At 37.3% G+C, this 12741-nt stretch overlaps 1 protein-coding gene across 3 annotated transcripts in view; it reads right to left on the reverse strand.

Annotated features, from left to right (window-relative positions):
* Window positions 1–1938: 1938 nt before the first annotated feature.
* PIP5K1B (phosphatidylinositol-4-phosphate 5-kinase type 1 beta) overlaps window positions 1939–12741 on the reverse strand; it is a 98122-nt gene continuing 87319 nt past the window's right edge. For all 3 annotated transcript variants that reach the window (XM_036403510.2, XM_036403511.2, XM_054517937.1), the window contains 2 exons: window positions 12422–12539; window positions 1939–2686 (listed from right to left, as the gene is read on the reverse strand). In XM_036403510.2, coding sequence (XP_036259403.1) covers window positions 2684–2686; window positions 12422–12539 — 121 coding nt within the window. In that variant the 3' untranslated portion in view covers window positions 1939–2683. The remainder of the gene's footprint in view (window positions 2687–12421; window positions 12540–12741) is intronic.

Below are 12741 nucleotides of genomic sequence, written 5' to 3' on the forward strand. Positions count from 1 at the left end.
CATTGGTAAAGCAAACAACTGATTTTTCATACCTTGGTAACAAAGAGGGGGGAAACAGCTAGAAGAAAGGAAGAATGCCTGTTCTTTTATGTAGTATTTAATCTATTTAAAGATGGTGTTTATTTATATAGCTTGCCTCTCCTATAAAAATAACCTCAGGTATTTTTTTTTATATTATCCAACTAGTTTCACAGTGATTTTTCTCTAGTCATCCAAGTCATACACAACTCTCAGCAGGAAATGTTCATCTTGTGTTTCTAGGCTAATGACAAATCAATGAATTTGTGTGGATTAAACATTTTCTCTAGTACGAGCAATTTCACATACCAAATCTTTTATAAATTTAACAACAGTTAATTCAAATGTAAAGTTCAAGTTAGTGAATTTTACAAGATGCTACTACCAGGCAAGGATCAGTCACACAACTTCTAAAGGGCTCTAATTAGGGATTAGCAATTTTAACAATAGTTTTAAAATGTTTTTAATCTTGATTCCTGTCCCTTAGGAGCAACAGGAACAACAATTAATGTTGTTCGTATCACAATACTGGCATCAGTACCTTTTTATGCTGGTATAAATACTTGTGAAGGAGTTGCAGATGCAGAAGCCCTGCAGGGTCATGCCCCACACATTCAGTCTGGAAAGAGCTGATAGATTTTTTTACTTAAAGCAAATATTAAATGTTTCATCAAATGGCTTCTATGAAGAACAGGGGGAGTGTGCTACTGATTGCTCTTGTATCATTGTCTAGTGGAAGGGTTTGGGAAAATACTGTTGAGTTATATGAAATTAAATTGCCCATGACAAAGAGATTGTATACAAAACATGTCTCAGTCTCTGAATAGTTTGGTACAGACATTCTGGTTTTGGACAGAATTGTTGCAGTTAAGTTGTGAATCCTTTGGGTTCTTCCTAAGAACAAGTGATTCAGATGCTATAGTTACTGGATAATTGGGGGAAAATTGTCATGTGTGTTCTTTATGAAGCTTAATTGGGTGCTTAAATGTTTTTCCCCAAATGAGACTATTGACAAGTATCTGCCTTGCACAGAGACACATTCTAAATATTCTGTACACTGTGCATAAAGGAACAGACACTTGACAGAGATGTACAAAATGTTTTACTCATAGGACATGAAGATTGGTTTTACTTTTCTCAGAGCTGCAGAATAATTTTCTTGCTGAGATTAAGCAGTCTAATTTTAAAGCCTGTAAAAGTGGTAATCATGAGATACAGGCTCCAAGCAAAGGAAGCCTTAGGCACTGCATACTTAGAAGGTAAAAAAGCCAAACCCCTTTAAATTTCTCTATACTGTGCATAATAAGGGAATTATTCTTCTTACTCGTCAGGATTGCATCAAAGTAAAATTAAAAAAAACAAAACACCATCCCCCACCAAGCTAAAACAAAAAAAATCCACCACACCAAATCCTTAAAAAAATTCTATACAGGTACAAAGAATAATTCTAGGACTTTAAATGCCAAGTTCAGGTTTTGTCAAATTAGCAAGTTTACTAAGCTTACTCCTAGAAGACATGTTATTACCAATAATTTCAGTAGCTTTCTAAGTGACATCTGTGCAAAGTTTTAAATACACCCCTGCATTGAAGCATGAAATCTTGGACTGATGATCATTGGCATTTGTGATTATCTCCCTGTTACTTGGGAAATTAGGGAACTAAAACAGTTTCTGCAGTTACCCTAAAATAACTTCCCATACTGAAAAACCTGAAATGGTTTTATAAAGCAGTGCCTATTGAGTATGTTCCTTTGGCTTTCCTGCTCTAATTTCAAGATTCCCCTTATCATTATAGAGCTGGTAAAGACAGATTCCGTGTTTGTCATATCTCAAGAGGCCTCTTAAGACTGTCCCATGAAGGTAGAGAAATGCAAGAACAATTATGTCCAGTATAGATCAATAGCAGGATGACAGCAGTGATAATCTTCAGAAAAAAATCATTTATTCATCAATAAAACTAAAGTTTACAGTAGTATTTTCTAAATAAATTATAGAATTTCTCTTTTACAAGAAATAAAGTAAAATCAAAAATATTTCAAGGACAATATATGTACAGAACATAAGGCCTTCTTATAAATAACATTTTTATCTCCTTTTTACCAACAGTGAAAGTATCTTTAGAAGCTCATTTTCATATGGTATGAGCAGATATTTGCCCTAACCCTCATACAACATCAGTTCCAGTTTCCATTGATGTGGACCTAAGCAATTAGAATGGAGTGGGTCAGAAAAATGAAATTGATTTTATTCGCCACTGTGTTTATTTTTAAATAGGTAAAGTAGATAATAGACTTTGCTTGTGCATAGTTACAGAATGCATGCAAATGAAACTGCTAGAGAGATAAGAAAATATCACTTCAGAGTCCAAAGAAGGTGATTGGCAATATTGTAGAAAGCAGCCTGAATACACAGTTCTTCACAGTTGAGCAAGCAAGGACAGATGACACAGAGTGTGGAATGTTTCATATAATTTTTGTCAAGTCCATCAATTCTTTCTATGGTTCAAAGATGGCACTTCTATGGCGCTTCTTAGAATTAGTTCTGTTGATTATTACTCTTTGTCTATTAGGCTCAGCAAATTCCTTCTTCTTAAACAAGGAGTGCAGAAAGTGCTCTTCATTAACCATGGTCACTTCCCTTAGTTTTACTCTTCATATATTCTTTGTTACTAGAAATACAGAAATGACAAGTTAAGAGTTGTGTTTACTTGTTTTCTTACAGAATTATACATAGGTAACATCTTTCTTCCCCCAAACAGGCTGCAGTACAATTTGGCAGTGATTCTCTTATGACCTTAGGCCCTGATCAAAAGCACTGGGTCTCTTGTACAACAGCTAACCCCTATGGGTTTTGCAGGCATTGCAGTACACTTGTATTATGTGAACTAGAACTACTTGCTGCTGCAAAATGCGGAACACTTTGGATATCAGAGAAGACAGAACAATCTGAAACCACTCAGCAATTCACAACAGCTTATTTTTATCTTGCAGAACTGTGGTATTTATTACTTAAAAGTAGCAGTCTTCATATGTCATGAATATTAGTGCTCTCAGCAGAAGCATGGCGTCTTTCCCCAGGTGAAAAATCATGCCTATCAAAAAACTTTCAGGCACAATTAATGTTCAAGTCAATGTGGCAATCATTTGATTTCACAAAAAAATTAAATTAAAAAATATTTAATAATCTTAATGGATTACAGTTTTCTAAACTACCCTCGTGCCATAGAAATAGTTGGTCATTTCTTGGCATCCCTGTAGAGTTAGAGATGAACTGAAAAGAAACTCTTCTTTGCTGAACATTTTATTATGACAATTCAAACTAAGGATAAAGTGGCAGATGAAGAATATATTTCAGTAAACTGGATGCATCTCAGCTGATATACCCAAATTGTAGCAAGATGAAGCTGTGGCTGTTTTTAAGGGGGGCCCGGCTGAAGGGATTTAGAGTCCAGCCACCTTCAGTTACACCGGCACTCCCCTGGCACGAAGCCAGTGGCATGTGCCGACCGTGGGTGGGGCGAGAGGAAACAGTCACCGATATTAAAGCAACCACACCGCAGGAGTGAAGAAAAGAGACGGCCCTCCTCTGCTGGGTGAATTAACTTGGTTTAATCCAGGGTAGGGGAAGTGCAGGGCGGCCACCCAAAGGTGGCGAGCGGAGGAGGAGCCCCGAGCCCCTCCAGGGACCGGGTTTTAAAGGGAAGGGGTGGGTACACAAGAAACCAATCATAGAACGAAAATTTGGATACATTGAAGACTGATGGGTGGTGTGGATCAATGGGGATAGGTCAGGGGAGGAGCCCAGGCCTACCAGCCAATCACTCAACACCCTAGCTGGAAGATTCTGGAACTTGGGGTGGGGTGCCGGTGACTGGCAGAAGGCCTGGGGAGGGGATACAAGGACAAATAAGGGATAATGAGGGAAAATAAGGAGGGGAAAACCGTGACTGACATAACTGGGGGTTTGAGCCAGACCAACTTGCCAAGCTAGGAGAGGGGAGAACGGAACAAACCAAACACAAACCACAACAGCAAGACACAAAATCAAAACAAAGGGATCTGTAATAACCTTACTCTAAAACCTCATTAAAAAACATTACAAAGATGTAAGGTTCATTTATTAAACAGATTTTTAAGGTCACCTTTACATTATGCTTTTTGATACAGGCACTTAACTAACCTTTAAATAGTTTGACAACAGTTTAATCTTGATTATTAACAAAAAATCTCTGAAGGCATTTCTTAAGCTTATCTCAGAGAAATGTAACCAGTAGATTTAAATCAATATTTTTATTATGAGTTCTAGCACAACCCTTGAACCTTGAGGAACGATATTTCAATATTGTTCTATGAAAACTTTAAACTTCCTACTGTATTGTGCACTAGTATTAGGGTGTTCATAATCACTGATGCTATTGAGCACAGCACCAGTCTCTCAGGTGCTGTTCCCTCTCTTTCTCAGGAACTGTGGTCTGGCAAGTAGAGTTGATGGACATATTAGCACTTGAATGTCCTAAGGCAGTAAAGTACTTAGAAAGTACAGAACAATTTCATATGTGAAGTGAAATTGTTGGACAAGTGAGTAAAATTAAAGAAAGGGGTATTCTAAAATCAATGTGATGTAAAGCTAACAAGGACTTTTAATTAATTTTACTGCTTTTCACTAAGATGGCTATTGGTATTGCTGATGCTGGTTTTATGGTATTCCACTAATTATGCAATGGAATTATGACTAGCTTATTCTTGTTCTTGTTTCCTTTCCTCTGACCCTTCCAAAGCATTTCAATGAAAAATTTCAATAAAAGTTGCATGACAGAGTTGGAGAAAAGAGACCTGACAATAACTTGTAGCAACTGTATGAGTCAATCACGGAAATACTCTTGATGGTACTAATGCTCTTTTAAGAAGATGGGATTTTCAGATGTTCATATTTATGGCAGGTACAGTCCAGTAGTGTATTTTTCTGGAAAGAAATCCATCTATCTCAAGGCTCAGGACATGATCCTCTAGGCAACACTGTATCTACTACACAATTTTTGGATTTCATTGATTACAGATAAAGGAAACTTCTTTTTTAAAAATAAAATCTGAGTTTGGCTGTAGCAATTTGGTCCAAAGTGATAAATATTGCACAAATGACATTATAGGAATCATTCCTATAATCACTGCCTGAGATGTCTCACACTGTGTATATAATGGATTTACAATGTTTGTGCCTACTTGAGGCTGTCTTGGAGCATTTTTGTGCTTCAGTTCTCTTTCCATGGATATGTTTTTGAGCTGATTGATTTCCTCTTATGGTGTTTTAAAAGCCCCAGGCATGAGAACATGTGATAATACCATTTTTAGCACTTGGCTTCCTCAGGCAACATGTTGCTTGTGATCTGAATTGGTACCTTTTTAATCTAATCAAGCACCTAATTCCTGTGTCTGATTTTCATGCAAGGGTGACTAAAATGTTCCTTCTTACATAATGTTTCTTCTGCAAGAGCACCTCTGCCAAACAAAGTTTGACTGCTCATTTGTTTTTCACCTCTGACCTGGTTTCAGTTTCATGGGACACATAGGCCTCGTTTTTCCCTCTCCTTTTTTGGGATCATGCATGGATGGATACAGGGAAAACATAGATCACAACAGAAGAAACGAGCAGTTAACTGTGCTGCATAAAACAAGTTGGTTTGCCCCTTTCAGCCTCAAACAAGTTCTGTTTTGAGGGGAGTGCTTGATTGGCTCTACCATGCACACATAACATTTTAAGGATTCTTATGCTCTCAGGGGAAAGAAAGGATGCCTGTAAGTGAGGAGGTCATAACTCCTTTCTCATACTCCCAGTATTCAGGTTCAGTCTACTGAGTTTTCCACCAGTATCTTCAGAGGAAATGGTGAAGCAGAGAAACTGAAGTTTGTATAAAAAGGGCAACATATCAAAATTTGAGGTATGCTGTGCAGTGTGACGGCACAACTTTTAGCTTGTTTTTACATGTATTCTGCCTGGGAATTGCTTTAATTTCAGCCGCACTTCTAATTATCCCACAACAGCACCCTGAAAATAAGTACCCCATGATTAAAATTTAATTGAAATTATGGGGAAGAGTACAGAAGAAAAGGAATACTGAAGAGTCAAAGTTTTGACAGCTTCTAAACAAGCATTTTGCTTAGAAGCATAATTGTTCATCTGCCTACCTATGCATCTACAGCAGCTTTGAAATACATAATTAATCTTCAATATTATTTTAAGATTTCAAAAACCTATAATAAAATTGGCATTTGGAAATAAACCACACTATAAGTAATTTTAAATGTAATAATATAATCTATGCAATTCTTCTGACACAAATCATAGCTACACTAACAAGGCTCTAAATATACTGGGCTTGCTCATCACTACAGTTATTCCATGATTTTATTTTACTGAAGCCCTTACCAACCCATATCTTCAGTAGGAGTGACATTTAAACATAAATTTTATGAACATTTCCTTTAACAGCAGGAGGCAATGTTGTATTTTCATGTGAAAACATCTGCACTACCCAAGAATTTTGCATTGTAGTTAAATATACAGAAGTATTCTGTAAGCAAAAAATAATTCATTAATGAGATCCTATACGCAGGACATATATTTATTAAAGATCCTATATACTGGACACATATTTCTTTATTTAAATCCTGTATTTTCCACCAGATGACTTAACATATACAGCATCATTATAGAAGAAACTTAAAAGTTTTTCACTGCTATTTGCATGCATGTCCTTTTTCTGTTGGAAGTATAAGGGAAATCAAGCCTACTTGAAGTAAATCAATTAAATACCTAAGCCTTACTACTTACTTACTACTACTTAAGCCTTACTACTTACTTACTGATTTTACTGATATTGTAGTACAGTATATCAGCTATCTTTATAAATAATGTCACGGGAAGGCAAAGAAAACACAGTAAAATAGTTTATAATAGCATGTGTTGCTTTTTTAGCTAGAGAAAACTCAATCGAAAATTTGATACTTCACTGCAAAAGAGAAGGAGTAAGGTGACTTTTATTCCTTACTTTTTAAGTGGAATTATCACTTTTAAGGCACTCCATGGCGATGCTGGACTAAGGTCTCCAGGATTGGTTACATTGTTAAGGAACTTTTGCAAGATTGGACTTCTACCTTTTACTAATCAAATTCCATAGGACACTGAGACACTGACAACAGCATTTGCTGGCAATGCCTGAACTGAAACCAGTATATAGGACTTCAAGGGAATTTTAAAAAGAGGTCAAATTTTTTTTACGGAGTAAGAAGGAAACCCTGTTTTGTAGATTTCTATTTCAAAGTGCTAAATGGAAGTGTGTTACCTTCTCTGTTTCTGGTTTATATACAAGAAACCTGTTTATCTCAGACAGAATAATTTGTTTCCAACTATCATTGTATTACATATTCATAAAAGCAAGAAGCCTTTAATGTTTGAAGTTAGGCAGAGAAACATTTCAAATTTAGAAGTTTTTTCTACATCACCTATCTTCTATTTATTATTTCTAATTATTAATTGTATTACTTATTACTTTTATTTAATTGATAGTTAAAATTACTTGCATTAATTAATCAGTATTGTAACTATGTTACTAGAATAATTGGAAATAATTTAGAATTAGAAATCATCTTTACTTATTGCTCATTGCTTAGTCATATTCTAATCATAAAAGCTAGATTTCTTGAGCTATTGTCTGGGTTAAAAGGTTTATGAGAAAATAAACCAATGTAACTTAAAAGTAAACTTGATTTGAGAATGTATGTAACAGTGCTTCTTAGAGTAGCAGATTAATAAAATGCTAGTTTGAACTTGGTCTTTTATCAGCATTCAGTTGTGAACCCAAGATGTCTCTCCACTTGTGTCCTGGAACAAGAATTCTTGTAACCTGCTGTTACGAGGTACATTCTCAGTTTTGACATCAGCAGCACAGTGTGAATTTGCATGGAGTTCCCTTAATGTAACACCTCAAATCCAATACTATTGCCTGTAAGAGGAATTCTTTTTTTTTACAACTTTTTTTTTTCTGTTCCCCCTCACCTTTCTTGACTATCAGAATTTCCATGCAAACTGCTCAGACAATGCCATTTTAAATTTACTCTTTATAGTAGATTAACACAATGTCATTTTACAACAAAATTTTTTTTCTATACATGTGACCAAAAATTCATACTTCTTAATTTACTCATGGACTAAATTTGTCCAAAAGATTTAGCATTTTGGCATTTCAAAACAGGAGGCAAAGACATCACAGGATTAATGGTGCCCAAAATTAAGCAAGTTAAGATATTTTTCATTAAAATATATAGTGGGTAAGACTATAGCAGCTTGCCTCGTAGTAGAAACACAAAGATTATTAATCACAGGCTTAAAGGAAAATCTGAGAATGCCATTTAAAACTACGTTTTTCTCCTTGCATTTTCCTCTTTTAAAAGTACATCTTGTAACCTTTCATTGATTTGCTTTATTTTTGAGATGTACATTAGAAATTACTAGCCTGTTCCTACCATTCTCAAAAATATGCATTTTTTCCTTCTAACATGCAATCATCCTCCTATAGAAGCAAAATTGCCTTCTGATCAGCACTTATACTTTAGTATTATCAAGTTTTCCCAGCCACAGGCTAATTGTTGTTTCCAGTATGCACCAGTATGCATTTTAATTGTTTTTCTGTTGAAATTCACCAGTGGATTACACATCTACTTACTGCAATCTCCAAGACATAATAGTAATGAATGTTCTACAAGCTGAAAACTAACTAAAGAGATTATTTTCACACCTCAAACGCATACAGACAGCTTTACAAAAGGTGTTACCTGTGCCTGTCACTAGATTTTCAGAGCATTCCATCCTCTACCCTACAGACTTCAAACCTATAAAGAAATACTTCACAGTGCAAAGCAGTATTATTGTTAAAGAAGACTGTTGCTTTATAAACTAAATTCAAAAGCTATCAAGAATAAATTGTTTCACTGCTTAAAGGGGGCCAAAAGAACCACAGATCAGCCCAGGCTAAAGGGACCATAAGAGGCTATCTAATTCCTCCTAACCTTTTGTGGAAAGGCAGCCTGGATGAGATTATCAAGCATCACTGTCTGCTGCATCTTGAAAACCTCCTGTGATGGGGACTTTACCACATATCCTGGGGAAGTTGTTCCAGTGAATCATTCATCATTATAAAATCATGCTCATTGTAAATCATTCTCCTTGAATCATTCTCATTGTAAAAACAGTTATTTCTTACATAGAGAGGAGACCTCCCTCACTACAACTTGTATCCACTGCCTCTAGAGAAAAGGAGGGTCTCCATACTACCTGCAGTCATGCCTTTAAGTTTTGGAAAACTTTGTTGAGGTCCCTCCTGAAAATTCTGTGGACTGACACGAGCTAACTTTTACACTCTTTCTTCAAATGTCAAGTTCTCCCTATCCTTGACCACCTTTATGGCACTCCTTTGACTCATCTTCAGTCCATCCACATCTGTTTTGGAACTGTGGGGGGGCCAGAACTGGGCACACTACTCCATGTGCAGTCTGACAAGCGCTGGTGAAGTGGGATGGTCACATCCCTCTCTGTTAGCAGTGCCCCCGTGGATGCATCTCAGGATCCACTTTGCCTCAGTAGCTGCAGCAGTCACTGCTGACCTGGTGTCTGTGTGTTGTCCGCTGGGACCCCCGGGCTCCTCTTGGCAAGGCTGTCCCACAGCTCATGGGACCTGGCCTGGCCAGGCTCTTTGGTTTTGTGCTCCCAGGTGCAGGACTCTGCACTTCCTTGGTTGAACTTTACACAGTTCTTGTGGCCCGATCTTCCAGCCTGTTCATATCTCTGTAAGGTGACTCTCCCTGCTGATGAGTCCCCCTCAGCACCCAGTTTAGTGACACAGCAAACATGGTGAGGGTGCTTTTGCTCCCACCATCCAGATCATTCATGGAGATGTTACAACTTGGAGCCTGGTACTGATCCTTAGGGGCCCCACTTGGGACAGGCTGCCAACCTCAGTAAAACAAGCTGATCACCTATGAGATGATTCCTGCTCATCTCATGGATCACCCCCATCCAATCTATATTTGACATTTGTCTAGCTGTGGGACATATGTCAAATGCTTTACTAAAGTGCAGGCAAGCAACATCCACTGTTTTTTCATTATTGACTGAATGTGATAATTTGTGTCAGAAAGGTGATCAGATTAGCCTGGCATGATTTGGTTTTGATAAATCTGTGCTGGATTTTCCCAGTCACTTCCTTCATTTAGTTGGTAATAGTTCTTAGGAGGCTTGTTCTGCCAGTTTCCCAGGGACTGCAGTAAGGATACTAGGTCTTTTTTTGGGCCATTCTTACAGACAGGTATGAGATCTGCCCTCTTCCAGTCATCAGGTATGCCCCTTGATCTCTATGAATTTTCAAAAATGATAGGACAGTGGCCCTGCAACACTATCAGCCACTTCTGCTGATACTCTGCTGTATATCCCCTCCTGGGCCTTGCATTTATGTGGGTTGAGCACTTTGCAGGCCACTACTGATAGGTCAATATGTCTGTAGTTGTAGCTGCTTGATCCTGGGAGCTACGGTCTGGTTCTGGCCACTCCGCTGAACAAGGAGGAAAGAAGGTACGGAGAAGCTCTGTTTTGCCAGCATTATCTAAACTTTTTCCCCTGCCTTGTCTAATAATGGGCCATTGTCTTCCCTGGGCTTCTGCTTAACTGCTGCCTTAGGTTGCAAGGCAAGATGTAAACAAAAGTATGTATTCTATCACCATCTGTTAAAACCAGGTGGGGCAGTGTTCTTTATCTCTTCCATGACTCATCCCTGATAACTCCCTCGGGGCCAGGGGGTGGGGGCGGGGAGGTGGATATCTTCTGCTAATGGGCCATCAAGCCTCACTGCATGACTGATAAAATTACATCATCCCACTGTGAGATGCTCTGCCCAGGGGGAGGAACCAAGCATTCTACATCTAATGGGCCACTGGTACTTGATACTGTTTTGTGTCAGTGGAGGCAGGACAGACAACAATTCCCCTAAGTGTGCTGGGCTATTAAATTAGTAGATATTAACTGAGTACTATACGAACTCCAGCATTACTGACTAAAGAAGAAAGAAAAAAACATCCGTGGCACAGCCTACAGAAAAAGAGAAAGTGACAAACATATTTCATCTTGATGTAAGATCAGACACAAACATGTTTGTGAACATGAACACAAGAAATTTTTTTTTTCTGGGCAATAATTAATGAAACAACTTCTTCAGGGATGTGGCAGAGTTCCAGTTGCTGGAGGTTTTTAAGCTGCCGTGCAAAAGGGTGTTAGATAATCTTATCTAGGCTCCCTTTTCTGCAAGAAGTTGGACTGGATGATCTCTTGAAGCTCCATCCACCTGAGCTGTTTTATGATTCTAAGATAGTATGGATTTCTTAAGACAAAGATCAGGTAACTCTAGGGATAAGAAAAATAAAAAATGCAATAAATTTTATCTAGAAAGGAAACAACCATGTATCTGTAAAACATTTATTAGAAATGTTAACAAATTTTCCTCTTTTGATTCTTCATCTCTGGTACAATTCTTGCCATGACAGTCAAGGGGAAATATTACTAGAATAATGTCAGAATCGTTTATGATTTATGAAAATAAGCCTTTGGGAAAAAAGGCCAAGCTTGACATACCTGCCCCCTACATTTATACTGACAATTTCAGAATAGCCTAAAAAAATTAGATGCAAAAAACTTCATTCAGTTGGGATTTGAATTGGGTGCCTACTGCCTTTATGTCTGTGGAATGTGAGCTAGAGAACATCTGAAACACAGGTGATATGAAGACAACAAAATATATACTTGGCGTTATCTTTCAGCAGTCAGATAAATTGCTTACTAGGAACTGAAAAAGTAAAGAAAAGATACATTTTTAATCAGCTGTCACAATTGGACAACCCTTCAAATCAGAAGAGGGGGCCATTAATGTATTTCACCCTGAGCTCTACTGGCTTCAAAATCAGTGGCATAAACACAGAACTTTCCAACCAGAGAAATTTTTATTTCTATATTGTGAAGTATTCTACATGAAGAGGAAAGACTTTGTTGTTGTTTTTGTTGGTTTGGGTTTTGTTTTTGTTCTCTCCAATAGGAAACAACAGAAAAGACCTCCTACCATTAGAGAAAAACTGAAAGGTGTTTTGGCATACTTCATTATTAATGCAATAATTAATATGTATATAAATTCTTTAGGGACTTGCTTTGGCAAATCATACCTATGCAAACTTATGCATGTTTCATACAAAAAAAACCTCAATAAACCTCTGGATTGAAGTTGAGCAGGTATTTTAATAATTTACTGAGCCTGAGTCAAAGCAATTACAGGGAAAAAAAAAAGCCCATTAGAAACAGTTTGACAACTTACTAAGTAGACATCCAAAACTGAAGCATTATCATTTTCCATTTCCAATGTGCTCTGTTCTGAAGTCAAATAGATGGCACTGTCTCCCAAAGTGAATGTTGAACTTGAAGGTAACCCTTTACTGCAAAGAGAAGGGAGAGTCCAGTCAACCAAAACCCCAAGTTACAAAGCTCAGTCATAACTGAAAATTTTAAAATAAGTCTCTCTATTAAACATGAAAATCTTCAAAATACTTGGAAAAAAGGAATACAAATAAACAAATATGTTGGCAATGGTTAGATAACAGGAAGCTCATATTTGACTAACTGCACAATTTATTTTCG

This window comes from Molothrus ater, chromosome Z (genome assembly GCF_012460135.2).
Source record: "Molothrus ater isolate BHLD 08-10-18 breed brown headed cowbird chromosome Z, BPBGC_Mater_1.1, whole genome shotgun sequence".
Taxonomy (NCBI): Eukaryota; Metazoa; Chordata; class Aves; order Passeriformes; family Icteridae; genus Molothrus; species Molothrus ater.